Source organism: Thamnophis elegans, chromosome 14 (assembly GCF_009769535.1).
Source record: "Thamnophis elegans isolate rThaEle1 chromosome 14, rThaEle1.pri, whole genome shotgun sequence".
NCBI classification, from domain to species: domain Eukaryota; kingdom Metazoa; phylum Chordata; class Lepidosauria; order Squamata; family Colubridae; genus Thamnophis; species Thamnophis elegans.
Genome location: NC_045554.1, coordinates 25,610,689 through 25,624,441, shown reverse-complemented (window position 1 = coordinate 25,624,441; position 13,753 = coordinate 25,610,689). Strand labels below are relative to the sequence as shown.

General features: G+C 44.9%; 1 protein-coding gene across 4 annotated transcripts in view; it reads left to right on the top strand.

Moving 5' to 3' along the window:
* The window catches only part of WDR59 (WD repeat domain 59), a 78,677-nt gene that overhangs the window by 24,908 nt on the left and 40,016 nt on the right, over positions 1–13,753 (top strand). For all 4 annotated transcript variants that reach the window (XR_004256487.1, XM_032230890.1, XM_032230889.1 and 1 more), the window contains exons 8-15: positions 15–131; positions 2,612–2,689; positions 5,222–5,378; positions 7,365–7,444; positions 7,699–7,831; positions 9,228–9,352; positions 10,734–10,898; positions 12,365–12,460. Coding sequence is in view for 3 of the 4 variants with exons in the window: in XM_032230890.1 (XP_032086781.1) it covers positions 15–131; positions 2,612–2,689; positions 5,222–5,378; positions 7,365–7,444; positions 7,699–7,831; positions 9,228–9,352; positions 10,734–10,898; positions 12,365–12,460 (951 nt within the window). In the remaining variant the exon portion in view is untranslated. The remainder of the gene's footprint in view (positions 1–14; positions 132–2,611; positions 2,690–5,221; positions 5,379–7,364; positions 7,445–7,698; positions 7,832–9,227; positions 9,353–10,733; positions 10,899–12,364; positions 12,461–13,753) is intronic.

The window sequence follows — 13,753 nt, the reverse complement described above, 5'->3', positions numbered from 1 at the left end:
TTCTCTGCTTTCAGAAACCAAGCACTGCTATGGAGTACCTGGCCGCACACCTCTCTAAAATCCACGGCCTGGATTGGCACCCAGACAACGAAAACATTTTGGCCACCTCCAGTCAGGACAACTCCGTCAGGGTAGGTTAGGGGACTGGGTTGGCTGGGCTGGCACCTGGTGTTTGCAGGGATATCCTGGCAGAGTGGAAGCCAGAGGTGAAATCCAGCAGGTTCTGGGGAACCGGTAGCGGAAATTTTGAGTAGTTCGGAGAACCGGCAAATGATACCTCTGGCTGGCCCCAGAGTGGAGTGGGAATAGAGATTTTGCAGTGTTCTTCCCCTGCCACGCCCACCAAGCCACACCCACCAAGCCACGCCCACAGAACTGGTAATTAAAAAAATTGACTTTCAGCACTGGTGGAAGCCATTGGGTGGTTTGGATGCTTGTTTAGGCTGGGTAGAAAATGCATGGGACCCCAGCAGTGTCGGTCTCTACGAGGACCACCAGAAAATGAATGAAGGGTACAGTGAGGCTGAATCCCGTTTCTTGTCTTGAACAGTCGGGGGTGGTGGGTAACCCTGGTGAATGAGGGGCCTGTTTTCTCTGGATCCCTGCCAGAATTCGTTGTTGAGTGCTTCAAGCAACACACTTATGCTGTAGGCATCAGGCCGCTGCAGCCTAGCGATCTTTATATTTGTCTTCTATATGTGTATTCATTTATCAGCATCAGTTGATTATTTTTGTTCCTCTTGGAAGCTCAGCAAATCCTGGAATGTCCACTAATCAATTATAATAGTCTTATAAATAAAGACGTCATTGTATTATTGGCTGTCACTGTAAGTACTCGCAAGTACAAAGGGTGCATTTTAAAAACAATATTTTTTTTGCAAGCTGACATGAATAGTTATCCTGAAAATACTTTCAGATCATCCTCAATTTATGACCATTACATTTAATGATCATTTTTAGCTATGATGACACTGAAAAAAGCAACATATAGCAAGTCCTCACATTTAGGACTGTAGCAATGTCCCTGTGATGGAAATGTGGCCGCCTGGTCACCAGCATATATTTACAATGCTTACAGTATCCAGCAGTCACATGATCACTATTTATTTATTTATTTATTTATTTGTCTTGTATGCCGCCCACTCCCGGAGGACTCCGGGCAGCTCACAAAAGACAAGGGAAAGAGGAAAACAAGACAAAGACAACATATTAAAAACAAAGCCAACATTCACAATTTCCGTGGAGGTAGATGTTTCTCAGACCCCCCGGCCTGCTGGAACAGCCAGGACTTGGTGGCTTTGTGGAAGGCCGGGAGGGTAGTAAGGGTCCGGATCTCGACAGGGAGCTCGTTCCAGAGGGCCGGAGCTGCAACAGAGAAGGCTCTTCCCCGGAGAGTCGCCAGCTGACATTGGCTGGCAGATGGAATCCGGAGGAGACCTAACCTGGGCGATCTAATTGGTCTGAGAGAGGTAATCGGCAGGAGGCGGTCTCTCAGGTACCCAGGTCCGATGCCATGTAGGGCTTTATAGGTAGCGACCAGCACCTTGAAGCGGATTTGGAGACTAATAGGTAGCCAGTGCAGCTCACGGAGGATAGGTGTAACGTGGGTGTACCTTGGTGCACCCACAATCGCTCGTGCGGCTGCATTCTGGACTAACTGGAGTCTTCAAACACTCTTCAAGGGCAGCCCCATGTAGAGCGCATTACAATAATCCAGTCTTGAGGTCACAAGGGTGTGAGTGACTGAAGGGCCTCCCGATCCAGGTAGGGTCGCAATTGGTGCACCAGGTGAACCTGGGCAAAGGTCCCCCTGGTCACAGCCAACAGATGGTGTTCTAAAGTCAGCTGTGGGTCCAGGAGGACTCCCAAATTGCAAACCCTCTCTGAGGGGCGTATAATTTCACCCCCCAGCCTGAGAGATGGAATAGTTAGCCAATCTTTGGGAGGGAACATCAGAAGCCACTCGGTCTTGTCCAGATTGAGTGCCAACTTGTTTGCTCCCATCCAGACTCTAACAGCCTCCAGGCGCTGGCACATCACTTCTACTGCTTCGCTGACTTCCAGAGGGTTGCAAGAAGCAAAGTCCAGGGGGAAAACTGGCTTCACTTAACTGTGTGATCTGCATAATGACCATTGCAAAAAAAAGGTCCCAAAATCAAGTGCTGCTCGCCTAAATAACCACATTGCTTAGCGATAGACATTCCAGTCCCAATTCGGGTCATATCAAAGGCTACCGGAATTTCTCAGCCATGCTGTCATAAAATGCTGTTCATTTGGCAGAAAGTCAGTTTTTCATTCCCCTCTTTCCTGTGATCTAATAGGAGATGGATTGATTGGCATTCCAAGGCCAGGAGTAAGTGAACTGTATCTTCCGATGATTAATGGGAGGTTTTGCTCTGTGGAATCCCTTTGATACCTGATCCCGCAAATGGAAAGCCAAAGATTTTCACGCACCTTCAATCGTTCCCTCCCACCCACAACAGCTGCTGGGATTCTCCACTCAGAAATCTTTTGGGGCCGTTTAATCTGCTTTTAATAGGGTGGTGATTTTCTTATCTTACACCGCTTAAGCATCTTTCACCTGAGTGGCCTTTTCTCTCTTTTGTTGAAGTTTTGGGACTACCGACAACCCCGAAAATACCTCAACATTTTGGCCTGTCAAGTTCCAGTCTGGAAAGCCAGATATACGGTAAGGAGAGTTTCTGTGGAGCCAAGGTGAGCCGAAAGGCTGGCTGTGAATCTCACTCCCTTATGGGACACAGGAGGGACTGATGGCCGGCGGCCAGGACTGAATAGAGCGGTGGCGCAGTGGTTAAAGCACAGTATTGCAGGCTACCTCTGCTGCCTGCCGGCTGCCTGCAATTTGACAGTTCGAATTGTACCAGGCTCAAGGTTGACTCATCCTTCCATCCTTCCGAGGTGGGTCAAATGAGGACCCAAATTGTTGGGGGCAAGAGGCTGACTATATAAACAGCTTAGAGAAGTATGGAAAGCACTGTGAAATGGTATGTAAGTCTAAGTGCTATTGCTATCTTCCTTCCTTCCTTCCTTCCTTCCTTCCTTCCTTCCTTCCTTCCTTCCTTCCTTCCTTCCTATTAGAATGCAGTATTGCAGGCTAACTGCCCACCGCCATGAGTTCAATTCTCTCTGGCTTAAGGTTGACTCAGCCTTCCATCCTTCTGAAGTGGGTCAAATGAGGACCCAAATTGTTGGGGGCAAGAGGCCGACTCTGTCAAGCGCTTAGAGAGGGCTGTAAAGCGGTATACAAGTCTAAGCTCTATGGCTACATGTTTTTTGGCCAGGAGTTACTTTTTACTGTGGGGGAAGTGGTGTCAGGTTTGGAAGCCTGTTACATGGTGATCTCACTGGAAGGGTGGGGTGGAGATTTGGGCCACATCTGTTTTACTTTTCAGGTGTTTGATGTGGCATAGCAGAAGGAAAATTTCAAAAAACAAAATGTTTTTTTGAGACTACTAGCGGCATAGCCCACTTCCTTGTAGACTTTTTATCTTTAAAAAAAAAAATCCAACAAATATTTACAGTTGTTTTTTTGGTGGCTTCCACTAAATGTTGGTAGTGTGGACCTACGTGGTCCCCATTGCCCACTCTTTGCTTAGGGGAGAGATGGCAGCTCACAATATGACACAATATTCACACAATACGTCCCTTACCCAACTCTGGAGGTTTCATTCTCCTGGCAAGGTTGGGAAAGAGACAGTTTGGCCCGAAGCCTGTTGTCAGTTTGATGCAACTCCAACTCCTGCGTTTAACTGCAATTCCAATCCTCCTTGGTTGGCCTGGAGAAGAGAGTATCTGGGAGATGCTACGTTGAAGTCTTGCACAGAGGGTCCCAAGCTAGGCAAGGCAAACATTTGTTTGGCACGGTGGATGCTTCCACTATTCCTTGACTGGGATAAGCTGGAAATGTTGGGCAGGGGAAGCCTTAAATATAATTGTCTTCTGGATCACATCTCTTTCTCTTCCTATGTGCAAGAAAGGTCTACAAGAGGTACATCATGGTGGTATGAGATGCCCGCTGATGTGGCCTCCAGTGTTGCTTCCTATTACAGGGGTCTCCAACCTTGGCCACTTTATTTATGACTTGTGGACTTCAACTCCCAGGATAGGCTGGCTGAGGAATTCTGGGAGTTGAAGTCCACAAGTCGTAAAGTAGCCAAGGTTGGAGACCCCTGTACTCTTATGCTCACCGTTATTCCACACACATTTTTGCCTTAAACTTCATAATCTTCAACCTCTCCCTCCTCACCAAAGGTAGAATTGCAAGCTCATGGGCACAACCAATAGGATGCTTTGAGGAGACTCCCAGCCACGGAGAAGGAGATTAAGGGTGCAAAGGAAAAAAAACCTGTGGATTCTGCTTTGTGCCGAAATGGATAAATTGACGTGGGGATTGAAGAACAAAGACCCATCAGAATGTTATAAGATATAAGATTTCTTATAAGATTATAAGAAATTCTATCGATGGTTGGAACAAAAAAGGAAAGACCCAAAATAAGCAACGATTAAGATTTAGAAGAATGGAGATTAGAATTATGTATGAAATCATAACAGTGAAAATGTAGGGTATAAGGCAAGAACAAAGCAATATGGATGATGGAAATACGATATCCTTATATTTGTAAACACTGAATAGACCAATTGTAAATAAGCATGGTGGTTATAATATTTAACTTTATATTCTAGTATATATGGCAAAGACATTGTGAGGATGGTTACACTGTGTCCAATGTTTTAATGTGTGTATAATAAAAAAAAACCTTTTTAATAAAAAAAGAAAAAACAGTGGAGGAAACTCATTAAAACCGTGCTTTAATTACTACCCACTTGCTGTGAGGGGTTAGGAAGCTTGTAAACACACACTATCCTGCATGATCCAATCTGGGTCGGTCACCGGGACCAGAAGTTTTGTCTTCTGAGCTTCTGGACTCGTGCTGGAGCCCATCCTCAGGGAACTTCTCTGCGTGTTCTGGGCTGTTCTGTGCGTGGTACAGCACAAAGCACTCACAGAAGTTCTCTAAGCATGGGCTCCAGCACGAGTCCAAAAGCTCGGAAGACAAAACCTCCGATTGGATCCCGCAACATTTTCTTGGGACACGAATATTCGCCTACACACTATTCTGCCCGGCAGTCCTGTACAACTCTAGACCTTAAAAGGCGAAACGGAGATGAGTCACTAACCTCCGTTCTTTCCCCTTTGTAGCCTTTTAGCAATGGGCTGGTGACAGTGATGGTGCCCCAGCTTCGGAGGGAGAACAGCCTCCTCCTTTGGGATATCTGCGATCTCAACACACCAGTTCACACCTTCGTGGGACATGACGATGTTGTGCTAGAATTCCAGTGGAGGAAACAGAAGGAAGGTGTGTGACTGGGGGACGGGGGTGGCCATCCTCTCTCCTTTTTTTATTGGAGCAGGGGACTCAGTTGAACAGATTCCCATTTTATGTAGTTATTTTTATCCCACATTATTTTTATTCCATGTCATCCATACCACCTAAGCTAGTTAGCGAAGAAAGGCTCCTGGCTCATTGTTTTCCATTGTTTTTACTGAAAACAAAAGTGGTTGCAGAAGTAGCAAAGCCGACTCTGCCAGTTTGCTGCGCAAAGGATTCAATTACTTTTCCTTTTCTCCCCTGGCCACCCCCTGTTATCAGTCAATATCCAATTAAAAGTTCTTGTGTTGTTTAGGGAATGGACCCTCAGTTCACGCCTTCTCCATCTTCGCATCCTTTTGTCTGACCTTGTGCTTGATTGGTGTGTTTCACTTTTGAGGCCAGCACAGCTTGGCTCCCAACAATAACCCCAATTGTCCTCCCACATTCCAATCTCTTCCCTCCCACCATTGCTAATGTCAGGCTGGCAAGATGTGATACGAAGCTTAGCAGAATGGCAGCCGTGACATTAAAATCCAAGGTAGCATACATATACCTGTTCTGAGCCCCCTCCGTCCGGTGATTAACGCCGACACAGGCTTAGTAGTTTGCCACTCTTTATTTATAGCAATTACAATCCCGTTGACTGAAAGCCCAAACACGACTCACAGGCAAGAAGTTGGCAGCAACCCAGACTCCCACAGACAAAAGATACAATACAAACAAGAGCTTCTCGAGATTGTTACAAAAGGTTGTGTCCTGCAAAAGGACTCCTCCCAAGGTCTCTTCTTATATACTCTCTTGGGAGGGGCCAAGCCACAACCACCTGGGCTTGATTATCTCTTATGAGTCTGTCTCCGTAACTGCTGCCTCCGTTTCTCTGCCCTCTGCATCAGGGACAAACTCCCTTTGATCTTTCCCACTGCTCCATGCTTCAGGTGCCTCCTGGTGGCCAACCAGCCTCTCTCGTCCCTGCTCTGAGTCTGAACCCTGCCCAAGGTTCTCCACATCTTCCATAGCAGACTCATAGGGTTCCTCGCTATCGGAGTCCATCGGCAGCTCCAACGGCTCCTGCTGGGCCACAACACATACCTAACAGTCCTTCAGCTATGGCTATTTCTACGTTATTTCTAAGTCTGCGTAATTTTGGTATTGCTGTTGGGCCAATCCTTTTCTCTCAGAGTTTTGTGGCCGATTGAGAGGCCCTTGCTGTCTGCTTTCCTTTGTTTCAAGGCTAAAAGCTGGGATATCTGTGCAACATTACATACACAAATCTCAATACATTGTATTACACATACTTACCGCAGCTAGGATTGCATTCACACAAAACTGGAAACAAATCAATACAGCCGCAGAGGAAACAATAATTAGAAAGGTACTTGAATATGTAGAGATGGACAAAATGACCATGCAGTTAAAAGAAAGAGACGAATCGGATTTCTATAAAATATGGAATAGAATTTATAATTGGCTAGAAAACAGAAGCCAAAACAGGGAATAGAAGTCTTTGTTTTTGTTTTTTCTAAACTAGTACTGAATAAAAATTAACCAAAATTACTAATTACTATCAAAGTATTGACCACAATGCAAATACAATGGTGATAGGAACAATTAATATCATTATAATTGTTAGTACAATTGTTATTACATTATGACAGAGGTTAAAACCGATAGGAAGGCGATGGAGAATGGGGAACTATAAAGGCTAAACATGTATGCCGATACAGAAGGCTATATAACTATTTTTATATTGTTATGTTTGTCTTGTTTTTTCTTACGTTTTTCTTACATTTCCCCCCCTGTTTTTAAAGGTAAAAATGTTTCATAAAAACTATTTTTTAAAAAAAGAAATCACACAAATATATTGCCGACTCTTTCCTGGTTCATTTTCTATAGATTCTGGCTTTCTCCTGCCTTTGAATTCAAAAGCAGACCTACCTAGCATATCACTGTCGTTTCCCCTCTTCCTTTAAGGCTCAAAGGACTATCAGCTGGTCACCTGGTCGCGGGATCAGACTCTTCGGATGTGGCGAGTGGATTGTCAGCTGCAGCGGGTGAGTCCTAAGCATTTGGGATTCTTTCCTGGCCCCGGCTTGAAAATGTAACAGTCCCGTCTCTGCAGCTGCCTGGGCTCCTCTCTCCCATTGCAAGTCTGGCAGGTTACTTCCTGGGGTCTCCTACATATTTCCATTGAGGTGTTTTCCCTGCAGTTGATTTATGGCAGATTGCCCCCCCCCCCCCTTCTCTCACGTAGTATTGTCTGAGCTTTGGCTTGGCTTTACGCTGTCTTCACTGCCTCTCGTTCCAGTTATGCTCCAGTGACCTCCTGGAGGGGGTGGAGGAGCTGATTGATGGGATTTCTCTTCTGCCCGAGGCAGACAAGGCCCTGCCAGTCCCAGAGACCGAGCCTCAACAGAACTTCACCCACGGAGAGGAGGAAAGTGAGTCCTGGTACGGGGGGAGGGGGGAATGATCATTTGAAGTTGGGGTGGGAAACCTTTGGCTCTACATGTGTGGTTTTTTTAAAGATGGATCTTTAAAAGATGCCCAAGACTAAAATGTGTTTATTTATGTATTAGATTTTGTCATCTGGTCTTTATTATTTTAATAAAGTCAATATAATTGAGATAATATTAACTGAAAGCTACAGACATACCTAATTCTCCTCCCTCCTCCTGTTTTCCCTACAATAACAACAACCCTGTGAGGTGGGTTTAGCTGAGAGAGTGACTGGTCCAAAGTCATCCAGCTGGCTTGCATGCCTAAGGTGGGACTGGAACGCCCAGCCTCCTAGTGATTGGCCCAAAGTCACCCAGCCAGTTCTCATACCTAAGAAGGCACTAGAACTCACCGTCTCCTGAACTCTAGTCTAGCGCCTTAACCACTAAGCCAGAGTGGCTGTCTTGTAAAAGATACATTCAAATTATGCTTGACTCCTGGATATGCCCAGGCAATTTTTATGGCAGTAGGTTGTGAACATGGCTTATTGTTGCTATCTTTCAGAAGAGTTGTTCTTAACTTCCTGGGTTAGCCCATTAACTTCCCCAATAATTCCCTAGCAAAATTATGAGTGGGGTGGGGTGGGATGGAATGGAATAGAATAGAATAGAATAGAATAATAACTTCATTGTCATTGAATGTACACTAATCGGCGGATATTAAAATGAAATTTCATTGCATACAGCTCTCAATATGCACTACATGAATATGACTAAATAAATAAATAAATAAATAAATAAATACATACATACATACATACATACATACATACATACATACATATGTACATAATTATGCATCTAACCGCCTATGTTATATAACACAGAGAAACAACCCAGTCTAGTTCAGATGTATACGTGTACATGGCAAGGAAAACGAATCTTGCGAGTTTACCAGACAGATAGCCTAGGGAACAAAGCTGTTCCAGAGTCTGGAAGTCCTGCTATAGTTACTTAGAAACCACTTTCTGGAGGGGAGCAACAGAAACAGACCATTAAGTGAATGTGTGGAGTCTCTAACAATGCTTTGAACTCTAGGCACAGAGCGCTTATGAGCAGCATCCTGAATTAATAGAAAGCCAGTGTCTTAACTTCGTCCAGCCCTGCTTAGCAAGGGCAGCCTGGTGCTACTACCTATAAGCCTAATATGACGATGCAAAGATTCCTTCACCGTTTAGGAAGGAGCCAGTAGCCTCCATCTGGAATGTTTCTTTTTCCTCTGCCGTATTCCTTTCCCCAAACAATCCTTCCCTTTCTCCCCAATGTTGATGCCGCCTTCTGTGCCCAGAGCTCTCCTGCCCTGTCCAAAGATTCTCATCTCTCTCTCTCTCTCTTGGAGTTTTCAAAGAAGATTCCCAGAAAAGCTTCCTGGTAGGAAAGAAACTGGACCAACTGGGGCTGCCTCAAACCTTACAACAGGAGTTCTCTCTGATCAACGTGCAAATCCGCAATGTAAATATGGAGGTGAGGAAAAAAAAACTTGTATCTGGTTACTGGCTGGGACACAAGATTTTGGAATTGCCTATTAAGTCCTGGAGATCACTCACCTTCATCCTTATCTCTCCTGTTTTTCTTTGATGGTGGCTGTCCTCCATACTAGGGATGTGTAAAGCATGTTCTAATTGGCAGCATTGGGTGCCTATTCGTAGCCTGAGGGATACATGCTGTCCTTGGTGCTATCTGAGCTCATTATTTTTTCTTGCAGACGTTTCGTTACCCAATTAGGGAACAAGATCAGCGCTTGAAGAGAGTGGGGTTTAGTTTCTCTTTATATACAACTGACTTGTCCCGTCAGTGTCGGCGGGAGAATTCTTGGTGGTTCCTTGATTAGGCTCTTGTTTACTGTTTGATTGTCTAAGTTGCTCGTTCCTTCACTGGGTTATTGTTTGCTTCTTGATTGTTGGTCTAACAGAGGGATACATCAAGATCAAGTGAGATACTCATACCATGCTATAAAGCCCTAGTAAAACCACACCTAGAGTACTGCATCCAGTTTTGGTCACCACACTATAAAGAAAGATGTTGTAAAAAAGATTATGGAAAGAGTGCAGAGAAGAGCAATCAAGAGGATTAGGGGACTGGAGACTAAAACACATGAAGAACGATTACAGGAACTGGGCACAGGAACTAGTGAAGAGAAGGACCAGGGGAGACAGGAGAGCAGTCTTCCAATGCTTGAGGGGTTGCCACAGAGAGGAAAGGGTCAACCTGTTTTCCCAAGCACCCGAAGCCCAGACAAGGAATAATGGACGGAAACTAACCAAGGACAGAGATTCAACCTGGAAAAAAAAGAGGAATTTTCTGATTGTGAGAACAATCAACCAGTGGAACAGAAGTTGTCTTCTGAAGTTGTGGGAGTTCATCACTGGAGGCTTTCAAGAAGAGAGTGAACTGCCATCTGTCAGAAATGGTGTAGGGTCTCCTACTTGTGGGGTGGGGTGTTGGACTAGATCAGTGGTCTCCAACCTTGGCAACTTTAAGACTTGTGGACTTCAATTCCCAGAATTCCTCTGGCTGAAGAATTCTGGGAGTTGAAGTCCACAAGTCTTAAAGTTGCCAAGATTGGAGACCCCTGGACTAGATGACCTACTAGGTTCTGTCCAACTCTTAATCTGTGTGAGCTCAAGGCGACTTGCCAGAAGATATTTTCTTTTCTTAAAGGCGTCTCTGACTTCATCTTTCCATATAACCTCTCATCTCCTTACCTTCGTATGGGATCAGTTTGCCCTGCCAGGGACACCTTTGCTCTCCTCTTCCAGCCAGTGATCCTTATAGGGAAATGTCAGCAGAAGGCAGACCCCACGTTAGCCCCTCCTAACATTTCTTTTCCGCTCGCCTCTGGCAGATGGACGCAGTCAATCGGAACTGCACGGTCTCGGTGCACTGCAGCAACCACAGGGTGAAGATGTTGGTGATGTTCCCCGCACAGTATCCTAACAACGCCGCCCCCTCCTTCCAGTTCGTCAACCAGACCACAATCCCTTCCACCATGAAGGCCAAGTTGTTGAAGGTAGGTCTGTGCCTAAGCAGCTTTCCTGGGAGAAGGTTATTAACAAGAGCTGGGGTGGTGGGGGAGGCATATGCCAGGGGTAAGGGTCTCATTATAACAGCTGCAGGGGTGCAGTGGCTGGACTGCAGTACTGCAGCTAATTCTGCTAACTGCCAGCAGTTCAGCAGTTCGATCCCGACCTGCTCAAGTTTGACTCAGCCTTCCATCCTTTCACCATGGGTAAAATGACCCAGATTACTGGGGGCCATAGGCTGACTCTGTAAACTGATGAGAGAGGACCGTAAAGCATTGTGAAACGATACATAAGTCTAAGTACTATTGCTACTATCAACAAGCATCTGCTTTGTCTGCCTAGGCACTTAATGCCCCCCCCCCCCCGCCCAGACAACATCGGGTTCTTTGGTTGTCCTTGTCCAGCCTTCGTAGATTGCTTTCATTTTGAAGATGACCACTACTTTTTTTCAATTTACATATTCATAAATTGATTGATTGATTGAATTTATATGCTGTCCAACTTGTAGTGAACGACTCCAAAAGAGTCCAGTTTCTCCCCTGCCCCCCATATCTCTTTCTCTCTCTCTCTCTCTCTTTCTCTGTGTGTGTGTGTGTGTGTCTATCATCTATCTATCTACCCACCCATCTACCATGCACCCATCTTGTCTATTTGTCTGTCTGTCTGTCTTCCATCCATCCATCTATCATTCATTCATCCAACCATCTGTCTGTCTATCTATCTGTCTGTCTATCTATCTACCCACCCATCTATCATCCACCCATCTGTCTGTCTGTCTATTTTCCATCATCTATCTATCTATCTATCTATCTATCTATCTATCTATCTATCTATCTATCTATCTATCTAACAAACAAACAAACAAACAAACAAACAAACAAACAATCTATCTATATGCTGCCCATCTTGTAGTGAATGACTCTGAGTGACTTTCATTATGAAAACATTAAGATCCTAACAAATATAAAAATAGCAATCCCAGTCAAAATAAAGTATAGTTAAAAGAGGTGGAGAGAGGGAGCAGGGTGTGTCTGTGTGAGAGAGAGAGAGACAGACAGAGAAAGAGGGAGAGAGAAGCAGAGAGGTAGGGAGATAGATAGATGGAGGTGGGATTGCCTCTTTATTCAACAACCTCAATCTCCACGGTGATTCTCCCCGCTGGAACCCCAGGCCATCCAGCAGAGCCAGGTTCTCAGGCTTCTGTGGAAGGACAAAAGGATGGGAGCCAATCTCATCTCAGGGCCTGAAGTGTTCCAAAGGGCAGGAGCCATGGCAGAGAAGGCTCTTCTCCTGAACCTGCCAGGCGGAGTTCCTTGATCAATGAGACAGGCAGCAGGCCTCTTCGTGTGGCCCTTCAGGGAAATTAATTGCCCACATGTGACCGTTCCACAGCTTGGAATTATGGTGGGCAGGCTGGGAAATCAACTCAACCCCCATCTGGGATCTCTTTCAGATCTTGAAGGACACTTCCATGCAGAAAGTGAAACGTAACCAGTGCTGCCTGGAGCCGTGTCTGCGCCAGCTGGTCTCCTGCCTGGAGTCTGTTGTGGTAGGAAATGTGCTCTGCCTGTATCAGTCCAGTTGCCATCCCTGGTGGAGGAATGTAATCCTGGTCATGGAAAAGGGGGAAGCATTGAGGACCTTGTGGTTCTTAAAAGGGCAGGGAAGGTTGTGGACAGGCTTTCCGGGTAGGGGAGTCCTCAATTTATGACTGGTTGCTTAGTGACTGTTTAAAGCAAGATTGGCAAACATTTACCCAGATTTGATCCCCAGATGTTGAAAATGTAAACATGAACAGGGCTCATACTTTCAGGACAGGTGGTGGACATGTCCTGAAGCAAGGAAATATTGGAGTAAAATAAGAATTTGGTTGCAAGAAATAACAGGGCTTCAAATCCAATTTATACCAGAGAAATTTTTGCTTGGGATAATTAGCAGAATGTTTACCATGGAAATCAATTATATCATAATTCATATACGGACAGCAGCAAGAATAGCATACGCCCAAAATTGGAAAATAGACGGCATACCCTCTGAAAACATGATAATTAAAAAAATAGTGAACTGCACAGAAATGGTTAAATTAACTCTCAAATTGCAAGATAAAGAAGAAAAAGAATATTATACAGCATGGGACAAATGGTATCAGTAGTTAGAGAATAGGAATAACGAATGAAATTAGAATATTGATGAATGTAAATATTAGGTTATAGGAATTATAAATGTAAAGAGGAAGTTGCAAATGAAAAACGAATGGAAAGTATGTAAGATGCTAAACAAAAGGGGACATACCGATGTCTTAGGAACGGGAAGAATGAATGTTGAACTTGATTTTTATGTTTTGTTTTGTAAAAAGCTTAATAAAAATTACGTATTAAAAAAATAAAATAAAGCAGGGGCATCCACTTTTGGCCGCTTTAAGACCTTTAATACCTCTCTCTCTCTCTGTCTCTCTCTGTCTCTCTGTCTCTGTCTCTGTCTCTGTCTCTCTCTCTCTCTCTCTCTCTCTCTCTCTCTCTCTTCCTGTTTTCCCCACAACACAATCCATGTGAGATGGGTGGGGCCGAGAGAGACTGACTGGCCCAAAGTCAGCCAGCTGGCTTTCATGGCTAAGGCGGGACTAGAACTCACTGTCTCCTGGAGATTGGCCCAAAGTCGGCCAGATGGTTATTCATGCCTAAAGTGGGACTAGAACTCACCTCCTGATTTCTAGGCTGATCCCTTAACGATTAGATCAAACTGACTCTCAAATGTTGTCTTCTGGACTGTGGAGGTGCAGATAGAGTTAAGGAATTATACATATACTCGCATGCTGCCCATTCCTGGCTTGATGTCCCAGGAG